This window comes from Lepidochelys kempii, chromosome 11 (genome assembly GCF_965140285.1).
Source record: "Lepidochelys kempii isolate rLepKem1 chromosome 11, rLepKem1.hap1, whole genome shotgun sequence".
In the NCBI taxonomy this organism is placed as follows: Eukaryota; Metazoa; Chordata; order Testudines; family Cheloniidae; genus Lepidochelys; species Lepidochelys kempii.
In genome coordinates this window covers 42,277,192-42,300,728 of record NC_136390.1, presented here as the reverse complement: position 1 = coordinate 42,300,728, position 23,537 = coordinate 42,277,192, and the positions used below count along the sequence as shown (strand labels likewise).

The 23,537-nt window shown below is 41.6% G+C and overlaps 1 protein-coding gene across 11 annotated transcripts in view; it reads left to right on the top strand.

Moving 5' to 3' along the window:
• GPR155 (G protein-coupled receptor 155) overlaps positions 1-21,328 on the top strand; it is a 45,293-nt gene extending 23,965 nt beyond the window's left edge. For 8 of the 11 annotated variants that reach the window (XM_073305899.2, XM_073305895.2, XM_073305898.2 and 5 more), the window contains 13 exons: positions 272-437; positions 2,402-2,557; positions 4,392-4,475; positions 6,351-6,471; positions 8,664-8,748; positions 8,835-8,925; positions 10,683-10,896; positions 11,753-11,860; positions 13,436-13,569; positions 15,460-15,555; positions 16,178-16,242; positions 17,017-17,154; positions 20,448-21,328. In XM_073305899.2, the coding sequence (XP_073162000.1) occupies positions 272-437; positions 2,402-2,557; positions 4,392-4,475; positions 6,351-6,471; positions 8,664-8,748; positions 8,835-8,925; positions 10,683-10,896; positions 11,753-11,860; positions 13,436-13,569; positions 15,460-15,555; positions 16,178-16,242; positions 17,017-17,154; positions 20,448-20,670 (1,681 nt within the window). In that variant the 3' untranslated portion in view covers positions 20,671-21,328. The other 3 variants (XM_073305900.2, XM_073305901.2, XM_073305902.2) reach the window with 3 other exon arrangements.
• Positions 21,329-23,537: the final 2,209 nt, after the last annotated feature.

Here is a 23,537-nt window from a genome sequence, read left to right as displayed (position 1 = left end):
TATTTCTGTCTGTATTAGTTCATGTTGCAGTAGTTAGCAGGTATCTAAACTTACTGTTGGAGTTCTGTTATATATTTATTTGAACATGATTTTGTGTATACATACCACTGTACCTAGGGAAGCAGTTACTGAAAGTGAGGTCCCTCTTTTCTTTGTATATTTAATACTGTTGTTCAGAGAAGCCTGAAATTTCGCCTTTTAAGCTGAAAGCAATGCAGGGAAATGTCACTTAAGAGAGTAAGTATGTATTCATTTTTTCTTTCCTTTTCAGACTGATGATGCCACTTTTCTGTAGAGAGATGGTGGAATTGTTGGACAAGAATGACAGCTTAGTCAACCACACCAGTTTATCAAACTATGCATTTCTCTATGGAGTCTTTCCAGCAGCACCTGGCGTGGCTATCTTTGCAAACCAGTTCAATATGGAAGTAGAGATTGTATGTGCCTGACATTAGCAAACTCAGCATTAATTTTGATTTTAATTTTATTGATAAAATATTTTTAATACAAACTTTTGAGAAAGTTAGCTTTTCATAATATAGACACATCTGGGTCTCTTATGCTCTCTAGGGATCAAAATATGAATTACAATTCAAATTAACAATTAAACCATGCAGTTTTTTTTCTGCTTTCTGTTTCAAGTGTTCACATAATACAGATTTTTTTTTAAACCTAAGATCCTATTCCTAGAGCCTAGATTAAGAAAAATATGTGGACTCAAATAACTTAAAGCAGAAGGAAAATTCTATATGTTCCTGTTGAAGCCAATGAAAGTTTTATCACTTGCTTCAGTGGGAGCTGAATTAGGTCACTGCTATGAACTTTTGAAAATCCCACCTTGAGTGACTCTCTCCCCTTTACAGGTGCCGACTTCTTCTGGCTCAAGTGGGTGCTTGACCCCCCACTACCCCTGGCCCCATCCCGACTCCACCCTGTCCTGCCCCCATTCCAACCCCTTCCTCAAATCCCTGCCCCAGCCCCACCTCTTCCCTGCCTCCTCCCTTGAGGGCGCCATGTTCCCGCTTCTCCCCGCTCCCTCTCGGAGCTTGCTACAGCTGTTTGGTGGCAGCAAGCGCTGGGAGATAGGCAAAGGAGTGGGGACACAGCGTGCTCAGGGGAGGAGGCAGAGGAGGAGGTGAGACGGGGCTGGGAGCTTGACTATCGGTGGGTGCAGAGCACCCACTAATTTTTCCCTGTGGGTGCTCCAGCCCCTGAGCACCCACAGAGTCGGCGCCTATGCTCCCCTTCGGTTAAACCTTATGATAAAAAACCATGTAGTTCTTGTTTCTTATCCAGAGGACACTGCTCCAACTTCACTATTGGATTTATTACAAATAACTCTTAAACAGAAGAGATGTTTTATGAAGTGAGCCAAATTCTTACAGGCATTCTGCATACACTTCAGGGTGGAAAGTCCAAGTATCCAGGGTGCATCATGTTTATTACCGGACCCAGCAAGTGGCTCCTATCCACAGCTTCCCATATAAATTATTCGAGATGCTGCGAGAAAGAGACTCTGGGGAATAGACAATATGTGGAGCTGCTGCTGCCTTGAATATGGGCACACATTGATGCTGTTTTTTTAGCAGCATTTTGGAGTGGCATTTCACATAGTTCCAGAATCTGGCCCTATATACATGTGCATCTGTAACTGTTTGATTTTCTTTCAGTATTCCTTCTAGGCAAAATAATAAAACATTTGTCATAATTTTTTAGAAGAATTACACAGATTTTTTTGCAAAAATATACAAGAAAGATACAATAACGAAGCATTGTAGCTTAATTTTGTGTCTAACCAACCTTGGCAATGTCCCTTTATTAGTCAGAGGGCTGGTGTGTGTAGAATCTCTGCTGCTGTTGAATTCCGAAAGCGAGGAAGCCAGGGAAAACCAAAATATAAGTAACACGTAAACACATCCAGGCTTTTTTTCATCCTTGAATTTGTATGACAGAAAATGCACATCTGCACAAACAAATTTTATTTGTTTAATGTAAAATATAAAGCTGTGCATTGGAGGGAGAGACTAAGCTGTGACATTCCGCATTGTAGTATGTTCGCCCAGTCCTGTACTGGAGTCATTGGGATTACTAATGTGAGAAAGCACTGTTAATGTAGAGAATTTGCAGAGAGGGCTCCCAAACAGATGTTGTTTTTGATTACGCTTGTTACAAGATGTTCATCTTCTTCTTAACTGTCTGCAAAAAATGGATGTATTTCCTACAATTCATAGCCCAAATTCTGGTTGATCTTCTAACCATGCAATACATTGACTTCAGTAGAATTCCATATGGTATTTAAGACCAGGGTAGAATTTTGCCCATAGTATATTTCCTAAAAACAGATAATATAACAAGAAATGTAATATCTTCTCTGCTTTCTCCTCTTGATTTCTGTTTGCAGATTACCTCAGGAATGGTGATAAGCACATTTGTGTCTGCTCCTATCTTGTATGTTTCTGCTTGGCTATTGACCATTCCATCTATGGATCCAAACCCATTGGCATCTGCAATCCAAAATGTTAGCTTTGATATAAGTATTGTCAGTCTCGTCTCCCTGGTAAGTATTGATAATACAGTAAGGTAAAGGAAATACCCAAACCACATTAAATGGCAGTAAGGTAGTGACAAACAGCAAGCCAGGTAATTGAAAGACAAAATTGTCATTTCATCACTCTTACCCTCTTGTAGGAGAGGGGAGGAGAGAAGAGAGAGAGAGAGGCTCTCCAATGTAGGGTAAATGGTCCACCGTAAAGCTAACATGAACGAAGTAGTTGTAAAAAAGGAATGGTCCGGTGGTAAGGGTATTAAGCAAAGGACTTTGGAGATCCAGGTTCAGTTCCCTGCTCTTGCACAAACTGCCTGTGTTGACTTGGGGCAAGCCATTTGGGTGCTCTGTGCTTCAGTTCCTATCAGTAAAAATGAGGATAATTGCACTTCCCTTTCTGACGGGGGGGTTTTGAGGACAAATACATTACAAATTGTGAGATGCTTAAATACTAGGCCTATACACATCTCTGTGGATATTTTTGCCCACTGGCCCCCACTCTTACATCCAAAAAAGGTGCTGGCAGGGGCTACTGCAGTAGCAAAGATAGAAGTTAAAGCTGAGGCATCTCTCTGAGCTGAATGCCTCCACAGTCTTGGCTAGTGAGAGCAGTTAGCATGGAAGTTATTTAGCATTAAAATGTTTGGGAAATTATTTTCCTGGCAACAACCTCTGGTTGCCTGGTTCATAAAATAGGTTGTGACATCCCAGAATGCATCATTTGCCATCATTACACTGCCATGGATAGGTTTGTTTGTTTTTTTTAACGTAAGTTAAAATATCCATGCTGAATGGTTCCCACAGCCTTATAAGCTGGTCCATTCAGCACAGTTTCCGAGTTTCACTCCATTTTTAGCTTTGGAGTTCATCTTTCCAGAAGCTATCTCAGACTTACATTTGCATTTTATACCTTTTGTCAGAGTGCTGCTTTTTGATATTTCTAATAAAAGGCGGGAAAGTTTTATGTTGAGATATGAAATATGTGATGATAAATGTAAAGAAACTGGTGTGATTAACTGGTTAAATTCTTGTGTTGTAAGCAGTTGAATACTCCCTAAAGTTTTATTAATTTAAAGGAAAGGATAAATGTCACGCAGTTTAAAAATAGAATTAAAAATAAAATGCATGTAAATTAGTCCTTCATAATAAGCAAAATTTTTCTCCTTACTTATTATCAATTTTGTGTAGGAAGATAAACTTCTCAATGTAGCTCATGGGTACCTTTTTGAAGAAGTGTGAATATTGTTAACCTGGATCATTAAATATCTCAACAAAACCTTGAAAGAGTTGACAAAACAGAAGAATATAGAGTGGGGCACTGACTGTGACATTGAGGAGAAATGGAAGGACAGCCACAACTAGGACTTGCATCTTGGCAATCAACAAGCCTTTGTGGGGATTGTAAGAGAGGAATGGGTAGAAGCTGTGTCTTAAACTAAAAAAAGAGAGAGAGAGTGAGAGAGGGCGTGCACCAGATCCACCTAGCCTGAGCACCCCTAAGGAGGCATGGGTGGCTCTTCAGCATTTTTTCCACCCCTTTGTTTGTGAGGGGCAAGCAGCCTCCAGCTTGATATGACATGAATAGAGCAGCTTTAACTTGCCCCAGCAACAGCAGTCCCCTAAAAGTCACACCATCCCAAGCACACAGAAGAACTGCACTGTGGCTATGCCTCCTATGGCAAGGGGACTGGGAGCTGGTGGCATAGAGTTGATGCTTCCGGCTTTGTTATCTAAAAACAAAAGGAAGTGGCTTGTTGGATGTTTAATTCCTGTATGTTAAGCCTGAGTGCTCATCTTAATTTTTAAAAGTCCTAAATTGAACTCTTATTTCTTTTGTGTATTTCAGATCTGGTCTCTTACTGTTATTCTTTTGAGTAAGAAATATAAACAGCTTCCTCATATGCTGACGACAAACTTACTCATTGCTCAGGTCAGTACCAGGTAGAATATAAAAATCTTTAGATACAAACTTTTTTTTTTTTCTGAGAAATCGCTGTGTGGAAAGCTTACTTTATAGATATATGATGAAGAGAAAAAAGATCTAACACATTACTTTCTAAATAGCTTCAGTGTTACTGTGCCTCAGATTTTGTGTAGTAGACTGTATAGTATTTACTGTACAGAACAATCATTTGTGATTCTGTTGGAATAAATGATTATAACATTAAAGTCTCTCTGATAGAACTGTTTTTAGAGTAGCAGCCGTGTTAGTCTGTATTCACAAAAAGAAAAGGAGTACTTGTGGCACCTTAGAGACTAACCAATTTATTTGAGCATAAGCTTTCGTGAGCTAGGAATGCATCCGATGAAGTGAGCTGTAGCTCACGAAAGTATATGCTCAAATAAATTGGTTAGTCTCTAAGGTGCCACAAGTACTCCTTTTCTTTCTGATAAAACTGTGTCTCAAGCTGAGAAATAGAGGAAATTCAGAGGGAAAGCTCAGATTTGGAATACATTCTTTTCTCAATTTTATATGTGTAATTCTAAGTGGTGATAATCATATCTCTAAAAATAGCATATATCTTTTCATCCCAAAATGCTTCCCAATCTACATATACAGTAAGCACATATACATATACATGAAGCCATCTTCATTTGGTTGCTGTCAGCCACTTGAGGACATCTGGTACACAGCAGATGGCGCAACAGTGAGAGGGAAATGTTGGCTAAGGACACCGGAGCAAAACCCTGTATTTGAGAAAAGAGCCATGGAAGCTTTAAGGTCCAGACTTGACAGAAAAGATTTGGATTTATAAGTTCTCTGCTGCAAGACTTGCGTAAATGGAGTAAATTGCATGAGAATGCCACGTGTACTGAGAGAAAAGACTGAACCACCCTTTGCTCACTGGAATCTGTGTGTGTGCTTCTTTTTCCCCATGCTTTGCAAATGTTACTCTTGCCTATCATATAGATAGGATCATAAACACGCAGCATAAATTCATACAGTAGTTGCGGGACTGTTCTCTCAATACACATCTGTAATTCCCGTTGATACAAGTAGGAGTGAGTTACATGTGCCTAGCATTGGGAGAAAAGACCATATAAGACCTTCTTCCCTGGAAGTCAACTGCAAAACTCCCATGGAGTTCAGTGGGAGGATGATGGCGCCTGTTGTGTGCATATGCAGCAGACCTTTTTCTTAAGTATAATATTGATAGAAATATATAGTACATGATATTAAAACCAGCGAGGGTCCGTTGACTATTATGGAGTCCATCCTTTTCAAATATGGTTTGTTTAAATTAGACACTTCTTTTTTATAACTGCAAGTTAACTTCAACTGTAAAGGTTATTTTTCTTAAATTTGTATTCTAGTAATTTATCTGGGCCTCTTCACTACTAAGATTATCCTTGGACAGGTTGTGTCCCCAAGTGTGAATTATTTACCCGATAATTCTCCCAGATATCCAAACCTCAATCAGCCTCAGGTTTTTTTCAGTGCCCCTAAAACACTTCAGACAAAAAGGGTATGTAATGCATTTTATGAAATTTGTTTTCTGAACCCTCTTACTTCAGGTTTCTCTAACTCTAGAGTATGTTTGTTGTCAAAAATAGAAAATCCCTGAAAAACAAATGCTTATGTCAGTGACGTAGCCTTAACTTTGAGAGCACTATTGCACTGCTTTAATGCTGTGAAAACTCCTTTTTAAATATCTGAGAATTCATAAATTCAAACAAAATTCAGTTGTCTGGCTGCAGATCGTGGATTTTTGATAACTGTTGTATCTGTGCTACACTATTTATTTTTCCCCTCATATTTTAATTTCAATATTCAAATGATTGCAGCTTCACTCTCCTTTCACAGGTTGTTGCCTGCATTGGAATGGTGATGTGGAATTTCATTATTAGAGAGAGAAACATCACTCTGAAGATTCTGGTGTTCATCTTGTTATACAGCTCGCTTTATAGTACTTATTTGTGGACAGGTAAGTTGGAATGTGAATAACTTCTGCTTTCATGTGGTAAAAATAAGTATTGTAGTGTGCAATTAATGTTTGAGAGTAATTGATTGTACTCTGGAGAGTCATCTTTCCTCACATTGTATGTTAATCGTTTATTTAATACTATAAATGTGCACAGTTCTGTACAGTGGTAGGTCATTGCCAAACAGAAACACTGCCTGCACTGGGGAGCTTACAGTCTAAGGCCCTGATCCTGCATTTGGTAGCTTGTGGATACATTGCTGTGCCTATGCAGAGCTCCATTGACTTGAGTGCAGTTCTGCATAGATGCAGCAGCCTGCTTGTACTGAACAAATTGCAGGAATATGCCTTAAAGGCAAAAGCAAACACAGAGTGAACAGTGGGGTGTAGCCTTTTAACATGTCATAAATTGTGGGGGGGTTTTCTGTAGGTTCTTAGGGATGGAGACAGTGGTAGATTGCTGTATAATAGCAGAGCTTTGGGGAAGTTATACTAGGCATATGAGGGGGCATGGAAGTGTACAAAACAGACCAAAAGAGGTGGAAGGAAAACTTGGGTAGCCTTATGTGAGTGTGACGGGATGTACCAAACCTGCACGGGGCCAACAGGGTCCAAGAGGCCTTGCCCCTGCTGCGCATGCTCAAGGTGGAAGGGACAGATAAAAGGAAGCAGCCCAGCTCAGTCTGGGCTGGCTGAGGAGGAGGAAGGATGTGTGCTGCAGGCTCCTGCAGAGACGCCTATGACTCTCCAAACGGTGGGATCTGTGGACCTGGACTACGCTGTGGATGACCAGCCAACTGCGGAGCCTGACTGGCATGTCGAGCTGCTGCCGGCTGGGGAGAGGCCTGCACCTTGCGGGAGAAAGGACCCAGGGAATGTTGATAGAAGCTGATGCTTAAACTCTTAACAGGGAATTTGCCTGGGTTCCCTCCTTTCCTTTCCCCCACCCCCCTGCTTGCCAGTAGGTGTGGCTACTGCTTGTTTGCTCTGCCCTGCCCAGGTGCTACAGACTGACTGTTTGTTAGCCTGCTATTACCTGCCTCAGCCAGGAGGCCCATGGGCCATAGTCTGTTGTCTGCTTGGCCCCGCCAGGGGTCCCGAGCCCTCCTTGTTGTAATTACCTGATCCCACAGGGAGTCCCAATGACCACGTGATGGGATGTACCAACCCCACATTGGGTCAATGGGGACGGCCCCACTCAACACACAAGATCCCCCGTGACAGTGAGGGTGACCATGTGGTTATTTGAGTTTTCCTACATCATGTAGATTATGGGTTTTTAGCTTTTTATTGGCCTTTGATGAGGAAACATGAACAGGCACAGACAAGGTTTCTTGTGAGGAAACTTTAGCCCGGCTTGAAAAGGCCTCTCGCCCCTCCTGTACTACTCAGTCACACGTGTCTCAGGACCAGTTTTAAGTGGGCAGCCTCTTTGCACTTGCATTTCATTCACTCATACCCACATACAGTTAGCCCCATAAAGGCAAGGCATTTCCCAATGGGAGTAGCTGGTTGAAAATCAGGCCCCTTATTTAGACACCTAATTATGGACTTAGGACCCCAGCTTTGGTTCACCATTTTTAAAAATCTTATCCAGTTTTTTTCATAAATATGGAAGTATGTAGTTTGCTAACTTCCTGAGTTGTGAGGGACTGATAATAGAATTTGGAAGTCCAGCTCAAAGACACTGTTGTGCGTATGTAAAAGAGTGCAGAGTTTCTGATTATGTTCATATTTAGCTATCTAAAATAGATCAATAATGAATCTATAATTGTTATAGTATTCAACTGGTCAATACGTTGATATAAAACCTGCTACTAATGAGCAACTATAAAAACAAACTGCTCATGTCTAACATCCATATATGACATCTACTAAATGTTTATTAATCCATTAGAAACCATTTGTAAATGGAACCTTACTGTACAGTGAGCCCAAGTTTATTTAACATTTTAAATACCTATTTAGAATGTAACTTTTGAAGGTAATAGTTTTTGTATAATTTTGTCATAGAAGAACTAGGAAAAAAACATGGTAGCTTGTAGCTTTTGACTTAATATATTGAGGCACTAGAAAGAAAGTCTTACCAGCTGTGTGATATTGGATACCAGTTGTAGTGTATCTAGACTCTTCAATTGTTACCTTTTTTTTTTTAATGAAAAGTAATAAAGCAGACATTTCTATTGTTTTCTTAGGTTTCCTCTCTCTGACTTTGCTGCTGTTAAAGAAAAGAGACGTAATAAAGATACCTGTTGGCTTTATCATCATAGCTGGATGGGGGTAAGTCGGCAGAAGTTTCCTGCAGAATAAGTGGGAAAATGCAAAATAATTATTTTCTTGACACACTTTGTATTTTGCTGTTGCAGCATCCCAACACTTCTAGTGGGAATCTTACTAATAACTGGTGAACGTAACCCTGACAGCATTGACTCAGCTTTTTTTTATGGAAAATATCAGGTATGAATGTTTCTCTTCACCCCTTTTGACACTTGCCTTTCACAGTATGTTACTGAGAAACTGTTTGTTTTCACTCTTTGCTTTACATATAACTAAAGAGCTTTCTTCCAAGTACAGTTTACAAGTACTGGCAATGCAAATACTAGGGATCAAATAGCCACTACTCAGCTTGGAGGCTGTGGTATTAAAATGTTTTTCTGTAACAAACAGTTATGAAAGACTGTTTGAACAGGGAGCCTTTTTGGCAACACTGACAAAAAGAAAGCAGAGACTGAATAGCCTGGGAGTGATGATGGGCAGTAAATCCCTCATCCTCTAGGTCAATGGTTCCCAAACTTTTTACTAAGGCAACCCACCAACTGCATTTTGATTTGTTTACTTTTTAACCCACCTGGAGTCCAAATTCGTTGGGGGCACAAAATCATAGACCAGCATCCTTCTTTCTCCTCCCCTGCTGCCTTGCCCTGCCAAGGGGCAGTGGCACCCTCTGCCCCAATGCTGCAACCATAATTCTAGCCCGATGCAGAAGGGGGGTAAAGTTATAGAATGAGCCACGCTCACCTTATAGTCCCCCTGTAGCAATGGCTCCTGTCCCATGAGACTGGACTTGGCTCCCCACTTCAGGCATTGCTGCCTGTTGCACAGGGTTGCAGCGTCCCTCAAGTTTGGCCCAGCCATCCTTCTTTCATGAGGGAAAGGCGGCCGAGCCAAATTTGAGTACGTGCCCCATGTGGCACGTCTCAATGCTTGGCGTGGGGGAACTGGGCTCTGACTCAAGGGACAGGAGCTGCCACTGCACAGTGGATGCAGGGCAGGTTTGCTTTCTAAACCCCTGATCCTGAGGCTTCCCCTCTGCATTGGGTCTGCAACCCATCTACAGTTTTCCTGCAACCCTCTGGTGGGTTGCGACCCACCACTTGGGAAACACTGTTCTAGGTTACCGGTTTGAATCCAGCTTAGCTTGGTAGTTAGCTAAAGTTGTTACCATCTAATGGCTGATCAGTGGTCTTGATCAAGGTCCTATAGACAGGTGTCCACGCTACTAGAACATTACACCAAGTGGCAATAACTAGCATCCTCGTTGGGAGTCTTGGCAGAGAAACGAAGGACTGAAAGCGCCTGGAGTCTGAACTACACTCTTACTGATAAATTGTTCATTCATCTCTGGCATGACATACACAGCTGGGGCAATGTGAGCTCCCCTTGTGGTTTTACTTTCCCAGTGGATCTAGAGGACGTGAGTATGCAGGGTTGTCAATCTGGTACCTGTCACAAGTACTAACAATCTCCAAATTGATACTGTGTGTTGATGGCAGATCTGTCAGACAGGCTAATTGGACTTGCAGAAGGAGAGGGGGTGGAAAATGGAGCCCTGCAAAAGGAGGAAAAGAGAGTGCACTTGTCCTTGGAATAAGAATCACAGAAGAAGGAGAAATGGGGGGAAAGGACAGGAAGTAGCTGAGAGCTGTCATTGCCTGGAGAGAAGGGTTCCTACAGAACAAAAGCCAAAGAAAAAGAACCCTCTGTGAGTTATCCAGGCTGGGAAGATCAGCTCAGCCAAGCATGCTGAGTGGACTTTTAGCTGCTGTTATGTCTTGTGGCATACATATAGAAATACATTTTGGTTTGTTCAGATTTAGGTGCTCCTCGACGGTTGGATTCTAGAAAGTACTGGTATTCAATGTGTCAGAAAACAAGCTTTTACATTTTCTTATGTTAAGGTGGCATATTTTTTTCTCTTGATTTTCCTCTGACAGATGGTTACCACAGCAGTGACTCTATTCATCAGCATTCTGATATCGGGTATCTCACTTCTGTGTATGAACAGAAATGAACAGGAGACTGACTATGAGATATTGAACCCATATTCACATAATGGCCAGAGGGAGAACTCTGAAAGGGAAGGGAATGAGGAGAATCCGACGTCAAGCAGTGGCTCTCCACCTTTCGCAGAATCCACTGCAGAAAGAGGTACAGTGTCTGGCTGTGCAAAAAACTGGGAGCTGGGGATAAACCATAATTCTGTGCATGAGTTTAACCTCTACTTGCTGGAAAGGGGAGCGGGAGGAGGGGAAAAGCTTGTCTTTCTCAATTCTTGAGAAATGCTAAGCTGCTATGGTGATGCGTGAAAATATAACCTTAATAGCGCACTTTCTCTCAGTTATTTTAATATGATGATTTAAGGGAGGTTTCTTAGTTATCACTATACCTAGTACTGTGGGCGTATGTGAAAGATCTCATTAATCAGGCATCTCTGACTGTTTCATCTGCACCCTGCCCACTAACCCAGCTCTTTCAGGACAGTCAAACTATTCCTTGTCCTCCTCATTTGGATTTAGTGTGCTTAGTTATGCCAGTGCTCCCTTACGTTGTTTATATAGCCAAGAGCACCTACATTGCTCCCATAGTGTAATGCTGTGTTTTGAAAACTTTTTAGTATATTAGGTGTCTGAAAAAGACCCTCTCTGAATGGAAGCTGGAAGAGAGTTGTCACACCCTTCTCCTTTAGGCAGTCAGTAATTTGTATAAAAACAACAAGGAGTCTGGTACATCTGAAGAAGTGGTGTTTTGCCCACGAAAGCTTATGCCCAAATAAATCTGTTAGCCTTTAAGGTGCCACCAGACTCCTTGTTGTTTTTGTGGATACAGACTCACATGGCTACCCCCTGATACTTGGCACTAATTTCTTGACACTAATTTGTATATTTTCAGATGTACAGTAAATGTTCTTCTTTTAGAATATTATAGAATAATTTTGTTTTCCCATCACATTACTGTAAATCAGGGAAACTATAACTATCCCTTTAATACTTAATATTTTTAATAGGTTGCTGTTCATGTCAAACAATAAATGGTGAGTTATGCTGCTCTGGAGAGGGAGAGCCAGTGTCAAATGCCACCTCTAATGATAGCTGTACTCCTCCCACCGAGACAGGTACGAGAATAATGTATTCCCATATAATATTCCATCTGTTGCACTGACTAATTTAGTTTTGCTACAATAGCAGTAAAAATTAAATTGGGAGATGTCATCACTTTAACTGTTCTACTTGGACATCCTGAACTTCTAATTAAAATAGAAAGCTTTTGCCATCATGTAACTTCTTATAGTTTACACTCTGCCATCAGAAAAAATACTACAACTGTCTTATTGTCCAGAACTATTAATTTGTAACAGACCATTTAGAAAGCTGCACAGAATGCAACCCTTTTAAGGGGATTTGTCCTCAGAACTTTCAGCACTAGTCTTCACACAGGGGATGGGACTTTCAAGGTATAGGGCACCTCTATCTGTTCATAAATTCCTGGTCCTAAACTGTTGGAGTTTGCATCAAGGGCCTGATCCAAGGTCTATAGAAGTCTTTCTATTGATTTCAGTGGGCTCTGGATCTAACCCTGTAGATTGTATTTTGCCCTCGTATGGAACGTTCCCTTCCAAGTGTATTTGTTTTGAGGGGGCCCAAAGAGCCATGGAAATTGAAGAATAGTTCACAATGAACTTTGTGCACCCTGCAAGAACCCTTGGTCCAGCCCATGCAGATGTTTACTTCTCAGTAGCCAGCAAAGTGATGATGCACACCGCAGCCTTCCTTAGCTGCACACTTTACAGGCAGCTCCATTCCATATGTACTGCATGCACAACATGTAACTTTCAACAGGTCCAAACTCTTTGGAACCCAAGCCATTTCTCACTGCAACACTTAATCAGGTCTCCTCAGTGAGGGCTATTTCCACACAGGAAGTTATAAGCAATTGAAAATGGGGTTACAATGGAAGCTCATGTAACCTTTACTTTAGCAGTTGATCGTGCTTCCCACTGTTACACCGAACTGCAGTGACACATACCCTGTTTTGTGTGTAGTACGTATTACTTCGTGCAGTTCTTTTCTTGCCATCTAGTGGCAGGTATGGAGAACTTTTAAATAACCACTACTAAACTTTGCGCTAGTATAGAGCTGTAATTTAGGCAGCAAAAGGTTTTGTTGTGTCAAGTTTTCCTGGTTAGAGAGAGAGCAACCATCTCCACCAGAAATCAACCAGTCCGCTTTGGGACAGATGTCTGAAAAATTTATAGTTAAAGCTAACATTAAAATTTCCCTTTTTGTGCATACATCCTCAGCACAGAAATTAAAATTGATATTATACATGCAAATTTCAGAAGTAGTAATAGGGTAGTTCGTGCATGGACTTGGAGCCAGGAACTCCTGAGTTGTTCAAGACTGCAGTATGTGTCAGCACTGATTAAATCAGTCATTTCAGCACTGAATAATGGGGAAGAGACACTGCACTGTGTAGATCCCAAACATGAAGAAAGCTGTGTGTGTGGACATTCCTGTTCACTTCCTCCTCCCATCTCTCCCCAATACTTCCTCTTCCTCACTGCTTCTAAAGGATTGTTGTAAGATTGTGGCTTTTGACTGGGTGTTGTACAAGCTGTCTAGCAGGGTCAGAATCATCAGACTCTGTAAGTTAAAAAGCCTAATTATAAATTCTGGTTAATGTTTTGCAGCAAATCAGTGTGAGAGTCATTGCAGTTCTGAAAACTGCATATTGGCACAGGAAGAACAACGTCTGCAGAGTGGAGACAAACAACTGGCTAGACATGTGTTGCTGTGTTTACTTCTCATTGTGGGCCTGTTTGCTGTAAATATTTCCTATTTCTGACATTGATTAGATCAGTGGTTTGACACTTTTTCAGGAAATCTGTATTGGCAGACCAGTAAAAATCTTGTAGTTCCCCATTTTTCTGGGTCAGTGTCAGTTCAGTCTGCACTATATTAAATGAATTGTGTGTATCTCAGTTCTGTCCCTCGTTAGAAGAGTACGTCACAAAATTAAATGTGCTAACTGTACCATTAACACTGCTGATGGCAATGAACAAGTCAGGGCTGACAACACTATGGGGAGGGCCAAAATTTGAATTCTCATTGGTCTGCCGGTTCATCAGACTTTTTTCAGGGATATTTTTCTTCACTACACGATAGTCAGCTTTTAAAAAGTGCAGTAGTTCTTTGAAGAGGGACTACCTAAAAATGGCTCCTTCTTATCGAACAGCTCTGTGTGGATTCAGAATCCAAGTTCCTTTAGCGATGACAAATACAATAGTGATGAGCATGGTATAAGAACCTATATAAATAAAACAGACAAATCTATTTGTGCTATTTATATTAGCACTGTGGACTCCACACCGCCACGCAGTGGGCTGGATTCTATTCCTTTGCTGCATCATTAACAGATTTATTTACTACCTTCCAGTTAGAGCTAATCAGTGACTCCAGTGAGATACTGTTGAAGACTCCAGTCTGCTTGCTGGAGTGTAACTAAGTCAAGATTTGACCTGCAGAAACTCTATTGCTGGTGGTGATACAGAAGAAGGAAACAACCCAGTCTGACTTTCAGAGCCCAAGTAGAGTTTGTCAGGCTGACAAAAAAACATACATTTTTTACTTGTAAAAAATGTATAATTGATATAGAAACCAAGAGGACGCAGTGAACCCCACAGTGCCATTATTAGTCAAAGCAAAACTGCTTTTTAACTAGATCAGTGGTTCTCAAACTTCATTGCACCGTGACTCCCTTCTGACAACAAAAATTACTGCACGATCCCAGGAGGGAGGGACCAAAGCCTGAGCCGGCCCAAACCCCGCTGCCCTGGGCTTCAGGGGGGCCTATAACCTGAGCCCCACTGCCCCGGGCAATGGGGCTTATGCTTTGGCTTTGGCCCTGGGCAGTGGGGCTCAGGCTTCAGCCCCGAGCCTCAGCAAGTCTAACACCAGCCCTGGCACCCCATTAAAATGGGGTCGCAACCCACTTTGGGGTCCTGACCCACAGTTTGAGAACCGCTGAAATAGGTCATTGGAAGCAAGTTTTCCTTTTTTTCTAAATATCATATATCAGACATTTCAAATAATTATAAATACATTTTTGTGGTGGCCCGCAAGATAAAAAGGTACCTGAAATTTTGTCCCCAGTTTTATCTATAAGTCAGTTATCAGATTTTTAGTTGCAGAAACTATTAAATGAACTATGAACCCCTTGCTACTCAAAAATGATTTCACCTTTATGCCCACATGAGCTAGCATTTTTTTCCAGATTATGTTCCGCTGAAGTGCATACCAGCACCATTTCAGCTGCTGCTGAGCTTCCATAAAAGCAAGAAACCATGTAGAAAATGCTGGTGTGGAGCTCAGTAGGAATGTTTGCTGTTTGCCTTGTGAAATATTGGCTCAGACAGGTTTGCTACTTATTGATTACCTAAGTATGCATAGAGTTTAACATAGAAGAACAAGGTCCTTCTTTGTTTAGGGTATTAAAGGATCAGGCCCTCAGCACTGATGGTACATTTCACCCTTAAAATCGATCACACTATGTGGGTCCCATTTACAGCTACTGAACCTCACAAGGAATGTAGCAGGTTACTTTTCAGTGACTGTTTTTGTTCTAGGTGACTTATTGCATAAAGAGAATAAATGAGTTTTTTGTTATCTTCTGTGAAGAAGAGAGAATTTTCTAATAAATTTATATTTTTAACAGAATCTGTCCAGCTGTTTGTGGTGGTTGTTCAACCAAGAACCTGGAAGGCTCTACGTGGAATTGCAGTTCTTTTGTGCTGTATTTAATTTTGGTCAGGTACTTCACAATGTTTCCTTTGAAATTGCGTATTTCTCTTGGGTGCTGACGCCGGTAATCAGCAGTGATAGGAAAGAACATGCTGAGACTTTCAGTGGAGGGCTGATAAAATGTGAGGTGTATCAAGTTTTCTAGAAAGGGGCAGTGATTCATTTAAACAGGTCGCTTATCCATTTTCTGCTTTACAGGTTGTTCATGCTCTGCCTCCTGTTTGCAAGTTTTGTATGATGGGCAAGTGTTCCAGAAGTAAATTGCTATCAGCTTATTCTTCTCTTTATTTTAGCTGGTCTTACCATGCAAATAGCTCTGGAAAGATGTCATTGTGTTTGTAATATCAGATGAGATGTCGATCTCTACATGAATAAATTTACCAAACCCCTTTCTGGAGAAGTTATTTGACAGCCTATTGCATACCTGTGTCTGTCTGTCTCTTTAGGGTCCAAAATTTAAAGGATCCTTAATCCTATTTATTCTTTGAAATAGTGTCCAGGCCACAAAATTCAGTCCTGATGGCACTAAATTCAGTGGATTATTTTAATTTTCTTTTCTTTCCTGGGTCTGAAATAATGTCTTTTCTAGGTTTATAATACTGATATTTCTGTGTTGTGGGTTTTTTTCCTAGGGCTTCATATCCTTTGGTATATTTGGTTTGGATAAACATTTAATCATTCTGCCATTCAAAAGAAGGTAAATCTAATCTTTCAACACTTACCTAGGAAGGTTTAATGCTAAGGATAGCTATTAATAATGTTATTGGTCTTTTAAACCTCTACTTCCATCGCTGCTCCTACCTCCTCTCCTGCCTATGCTCCTTCCAGGGTGCCGCTCCTGAATGCCTCTTTGGTATTAGATTGGTACGGACACATGCAGTGAGCTGCACCCTTTTGGCCATGCCTTAATGTCACCGCTGCTGGCTAATCAGAGTCAGTGGGTGCCAAACTGAAAATCTGGTGGGACGTAAAAGTTCAGCTGAAACTGCATTTAAACCTTAGCTTGCAAATGAGCAATTGCTGTTGGTACAAGTGAAACTGCCAAAGCTACTGCTGCTTCCCCAAACCCAGGGAAGCTGAATATGTCACTTACGTGGGGGAGTTGGGACTCCTAAGTCCCACACTGCCCCAAGCTGTGGGAAGAACTTAAGTTGTGGCTGGAGCTTGGGAGAGGACTGCCACCCACGGTCAACCTTAAATTGCACAGGGTCCAGGCAGTTCTGAATCAAGGAGGCACACCTAGTTCCTTGCCTCCTCTCTGTGTTAGCTAGAATCAAGCTTTTGAGTGTTCAAAGGCAAACAGTATATGGGCTAGGAAGTTCTATCATGAGTAGCTGGTGTATGCACTATATTATAACAGAATTGGTGACAGAAATGATGCAGAATTTTCCCCCGAGTTCGGTAATATTTTTCCAGCTTTCCTTTTAAATTGCCAGTTTCTTTGTTGATTTCTTGGTTAATTATTTTTCAGGTTTGAATTCCTCTGGGGTAGTAGAGAAGCAGCAGAACGTGCAGAGTCTTCTGTACCTGAGGAAATCAGGATGACATGTCAACAATTTGTTCATTATCACAGAGATGCCTGTGTCAGAAGCATTGTCAAAGACAGAAGGTGGGGCTCTGTTCCTTTACAGAGGTTCATTTAAACTGCAGTAAGCTGTTCAGAGATCACAGGCTGGGAATAAAAATATAGCACTTCCATTAGTGTTTACAGCCATGGCAAATGTCTTCTAATTGCAGTATACATCAGTGTGAAAGATGAGTATTTAGCAGCTTGTTCAGGTAACTTGTCTTCAGTGGAAACATCAAACCTCATTTTTTTGTGACTAAAAGTATTTGCATGAGAAAAGTTTTGGGGGCCTAATCCTGCATCTTGTACTTACATGCATTTGCTATGGCTACATCTGTAAAGACTGCTCATGTGATTCTGGATTTGTAGGTCCTTGTCCCTTACAAGTTCATTCTTGTTGCTGATTTTTCATTTGAAGTTATAATCATCTTGTGATGTCACACAAGATTTCAGAAACAAATCGATGCCCTAAACTGAAGATTATGGTTTCAAGTTTGTGTTTGAGGTGGGAGGTGGGGGAGCAGGAGCAGAATAACTTAAAAAACCTTCTGCTTGTTTTGCAAATACCCATGGTATAAAGAAAAGGCAGCAATGATTTTTCTAATCAGAATGCTTCAGATTCAGTAATTCTTTAAAGAAGGATGAAGTAAGGCAATCTGTGACATTACACAGGGTATAATCTGGACTAAGGAACAGCTCTGTCCCCTCAGTTCTCCAATGTGGAGTGGTTTTTACACAGCTTTGCTGTGAGAGCTGTCACTCCTGGTCTGCTCCCACACAACCTCCAGCATGTAACTTATTATCAACTATATTGTATGAGTGCTATAGCCAGCCATTTGTGAATTACACTGCAGAGCAACACCAGCAAATTCCCAGTCCCAAAGTTTCCCAGAAATGTACGTCTTGTACTGCCCAGCTCTCTGCTGGACAATACAAGCTCATAGAAAGTTCGTTATTTTATTAATAGAAAATGATATGCACAAATCCTGTTATCCCAAATGGAGTTTCCCAAATAACTCAATCCAAACACACTGGTTTAGGTGAAACAAATTTATTAACTATAGCTAGCTAGCTAGATTAGATTGATTTTCAGTGACTACAAGTAATGAGGCATAAGTGTCAGAATTGGTTACAAGAAAATAAAAGTACAATACAACTAATGCTTACCTTAAGCTAAAGTAAATTCAAAGCAAAGGTCTGTCTCACCACATGGTTCAGCAGACTTACTGGCTGAATTCCCTTCAGTCAGGATCCCTCCCCCAGTCCAGTGCTGCTTTCTTTGTTCTTCAGGTGTTGTTGATGCTGTGGATAAAGAGAAAGGAGAGATCATTTGGGGTGTCTGCTCTCCCTTCTTCTTCGAGAATCATTTCCAGATGAGGTTCAGGAGACGGAAAGTCTGTGTGTATGGGAACCCCAGGCTGTTCCTTTGTCAAGATGTAGACTTTTCACTCTCACCTTTTTTCCTGCCAAAGACACCTCGTTGAGGCATTGGCTAGCTTTTTGTCTCTGGGAAACTGGTTTGTGACTGCTCCCCAGATTTGGAACATGTTTTAATAATCTCATATAGTAGAATCTTAGAACTTTACACACAATGTTGCCACACACATTTTACCAGGACAATGTCAGCAAATTGAGTTTTCAAATGATACCTCACAAGGCATATTTTGTACAAAATTTATCATAATCTTGCAAAAGGGGTGAACATAGGGTACAGACATCCCACAGTTCACATAGCAGGCTTCCTACCACATAAGCAAGCATGGCACATCAGGAAGTATTTTTACGAAGTAGACGGGTGCAGTTTGTACCTACATGGTGCATGGTATAGGCACCAACTCTGTGGGTGCTCCGGGGCTGGAGCACCCATGGGGAAAAAATGGTGGGTACTGAGCACTCACTGGCAGCCTCCATCAGCGTTTTCCCCCTCCCCCCGGTGCCTTCTGCCCACCAGCGGGCCCTGCCGATCAGCGCCCATGCCTCCCGTCCATTGCGATCAGCTGTTCTGCATTGTGCAGGAGGCTCTTCGGGGGAGACAAGAGGAGCAAGGACGCAGCACACTCAGGGGAGGGGGTGGAACAGGGCTGGAAGATGCAGGGCAGGGGCGGAAAGCAGTGGTGGCCTTGAGGGAAGGAGTGGAGTGGGGGTGGGGCCTGGGGCAGAGCAAGGGGTTGAGCACCCCCGGCACAATGAAAAGTCGGGGCTTGTGATGCATGGCATTTTATTCCCCCTACTGTTTCTTTGCTTTTATTGTTTCTGTTTCCTTTGAGAACTAATCAGACTTAGAGTGAAACATAAGCTTGTACATATATTTTGGGTCTCTGTATTTAAAAAATATCAATTTCTGATCTCAAATATTTGTATTTTATATTTGAATATTATGTACTGTGCAGCATTTCTTTCCCACCTTATTTCCATTTGTGAGAAAATGTGTGCAATCCCTTTATCCCTTATTTAAATATTCATCTAATTTCTCCTTAATTTAATAATACTGTGTCTGATATGATTTTGGTTCTTTGTTTTGTTGCTCCACTAATATAAGCTAACATTTGCTCTCATTTTTGCTGCTTGTTTTAATTAAAATATAAAGAAGTTCCTTGGTGATTGCTGTCTTGTGTAGCTGTTAATCATCTTTGTTTGCTCAAACTTCAGAAATCCTGCAGTTAGGTTCCATAGAGCAGATTTTAGATAACCAGAAATATTCATTACCACAAATACATTTCTGAGTGATAGTTTCCTAACACTGACTAGAAGGTAGTAGTATTGCCTCATCACTAAGTCAAAACAAACAAAACAAAACACTTCCATCTTGCATCAGTGTCATATTGTTCTCAGTTGTTCCCTCTAGTAAATAAAGATTCAGTAAGATAAGCACATTAAATGACTTATCTACAATATACACAACTATTCAAACTTGAAGAAAAGGTGAGCATTAAAGTGCAGCCCAAGTACCTAATGCTTCTGGCATTTTACCTTTCATTAAATCAGGTATTTTGTTACAGAAGTGGTCATGCTAATGAATACATTTGAAGTAAGTACCCAATAATTTGTATATGTACGTGTGTTGTAGTCGGATTGCTGTGTAGGTTCTATAAAGTTTATTTTACAGGCATAACAGAACTTTGCATGCATTTTGCTTTTCATCCAGACGTTTAGGAAAAGGTAACGAAATGTGCATGCCCTTAACATACAGAATTAATAGGTTCTCTTCTAACATACTTTTAACTTTCATGCTGTCTTTCCTTGTTTTCCCTGTATTTTTCCTTGCCTTCCCCCATCATGCAGTGGTGATAGCAGATTTACAGAACATATGGGTGAATCATTCCTTTGACATACAGGTGTGGTGCAAAGACCTCGACTGGCATCTTCTTTGGCTGTGAGCTGGTGAACTGGCTTATCCAAGTTGGCCTTGCTTCTGACCGTGGTGAAGCTCTGATGTACGGAGACAAACTGGCAAAAGGAGGAGTCATCCAGCATATTACCAATGAATTTGAATTTCAGGATGAGTACTTGTACTACCGTTTTATTCATAAGAGATCCACAGTGACTGAAAGCCACTGAACTGGGCATGTATTCAGAGCGTAGGCAACAAAGGGCAAGTTTGTCCTTCTCACCTGCCCTCACCACTGAAATCTAAAGCATTTTCTTTCTTATGACACTTATCGAATTGGGTGTTCTCACTTGTAATGCTGATGAAATTTGGTGGTTCTTGTTCCACCAAAAGAAAATGTGTAGCAAATGGCCTGCTTTGAATGCTCACTAATGAAAAAATCTCTGAAGTAGGACGCTCACAGTTCAGTTATTTTTCCAGTTTGAGCATAAGCAATATAAAATGATTCCCCACCCCCAATAAAACTGCACTTAGCTGCTGATGACGCATACAAAACTTCAAAGCATTCTATGTTAAGAATATTTCCTTCTCCTGGAGAAATCCTGAGCTCCCATTTAAGTTAATGGGAGTTTTTTCCTTTGACTTAATGGGAGCAGCATTCGCCCCTGTTACTTAGGACCCTTGCGTAAAACCAGGAACTCTGTGTTCAAATTTTAACTTCTCAGTTTATGCTGCTTACTCCTCCCTTGAAGAGAAAATCCTCTGATTGTAATGACGTTAATTGCTGTGAAGATGATCATGATGTCAAGGGATTAGAACTCAGGCATGAGCAGATGAACAATTAACAAAGATCCTGGTTTTATACAAGTTTACCAAGTCTTAAAGAGAGGTTTTTTAAAAAAACAACCAAGCCAAACAAAACCCTAGAAACATCACAGAATATAATGAATTCTAAGTCGTTTGTTTTCCAAAGATTTTCTCTTAGGTGTTAGTACAGGGGTGGGCAAACTTTCTGACCTGAGGGCCACATCTGGGTGGGGAAATTGCATGCAGGACCATGAATGTAGGGGGTTGGAGTGCAGGAGGGAGTGCAGTGCCCAGGAAGGGGCTCAGGGCAAGGGGTTGGGGCAGAGGAGGGGTGCAGGGTGTATGAGGGGGCTCATGGAAGAGGGTTGGGGTGAGGTTGGGATGTGCCCTGCGGGAGGGGGCTCAGGGCTGGGATGCGGCCTGTGGGAGGGGGCCCAGGGCAGGGGTGCAGGGAGGAGTGCGGGAGGGGGCTCAGGGCAGGGGGTTGGGGTGCGAGGTGCAGCAGGGGGCTCAGGGCAGGGGGTTGAGGTGCGAGGTGCAGCAGGAGGCTCAGGGCAGGGGGTTGGGGTGCAGGAAGGGTGTGAGGTGCAGCAGGGGGATCAGGACAGGGGGTTGGGGTGCAGGAGGGGTTCGGGGTTTGGGCTCCGGCCCAGCACCGCTTACCTGGAGCAGCTCCAGGGGGGCAGTGGCATGCACTGGGGCCAGGGCAGTCTCCCTCTGTGCGCTGCCCTCACCTGTGGGTACCTCCTCCGAAGCTCCCAATGGCCGTGGTTCCCCATTCCCGGCAAATGGGAGCTGCAGGGGGAGGTACCCGCAGGTGAGGGCAGCACACAGCCACTCCCCCCCTCCCCCCGGGCCACAGGACTTGCTGCCGGCCGCTTCTGGGAGAGGCATGGGGCCCACAGCACCATGGGGGTGGCAATCCCATGGGCCAGATCCAAAGCCCTGAGGGGCCGGATCTGGCCCGCGGGCTGTAGATTGCCCACCCCTGCATTAGTAACTCTGCACACAGTAATTAGCAAATTATACCTTCATCTTCAAATCCTAGAAGCAACTGCAACTCTTGGTGGGGTGGTAGATATTTAGTACCTTTCCAAATCAAACCCAAAACTTTGAACAAAGCATAAAACCTTTAAACTAGGTGTAATGACTTTGATCCAAAGAATGATCCAAAGAATCCTTGTTGAATTTCTGAATTTGGTTTTAGAATATCTAAGGATTTTAAAATTACATTGTCTTTATCAAAGCTTTATCTCATGGGTACAAGATAATCAAATTCTAGTAACCTCCCTAAAATGTTCAAATAGTTACTCAAGTACTGTATGTTATATTCATATCTAACTTGAATGCACCAAAAGGAGAGTTTGAGTCCATGTTATCTGTAATAGTTTGAAATTGCTAAAGCAGAATCCTGGAGTATGGAATAGCCCGTTTTACTGCCCTTTTAAAACTGCAACAAGAGCGCTAAGTTGCCATAAAATTCTAATCATTAGTGTAATTGAAAAAACAGGAACAAAATCTGCTTTGTTTCCTCATCTGGAGTAGCTACATGTATACATCAATTTTCCTCAGCCCTTTTATTTTTAAAGACACAGATTTTACTTTACCTTTTTATGTGGCCATTATCTGCTAGTAGTAAGAATAAAGTCATTTTAACAGCATAAACCACAATACTTGAGGAAGTGGCTTTACAGTAGCTACAATTTGGATGTTGCACCAAATGCATGCAAGACTGATGCTGAGAAAGCAATTCCTTTTTGCTGTCAAATATATACAGTAGTCTTATTGCACGTTAGTCTGCTGTGTGCATTGATGCAGACAGTGTCCTACTGTATGCTATACAAACTGATGTTTTCTTTTTCCACAACAAAGAAACTGACATTTGTAGCAGGCAGTGGATTGGCATTATCCATGAGTGAAGTGGATGGTATACTTTTGTTACACTGAAACAGCTGAAAACAGCTGTGTCAAGCTATTTTGGATGAATTATAGATGTGTGTATGTTAAGAGTAGAAGCAATTAATATCTCTGGCTTCTGAATGTTGCTACTTCTCAATAAATCTATAGTTATTTTATCTTGTGGTTCTGAATTTTTATTTATTGTAATTTCATGGGTTACCTCAAGAGGCCAAACTCTGTAGGGAATACTTTTATCTCTTTGTGAGGGGCTTCTCTTCCTAACACTAGAGACTTGGGAATCCTAATTTTTGCCATCTTTTAATTCCACCAATGCTGCTCTTTAATTGGCTGGAGGGTTTGCTGGTGACTGTTAATTGATTTCTTTCAAGTG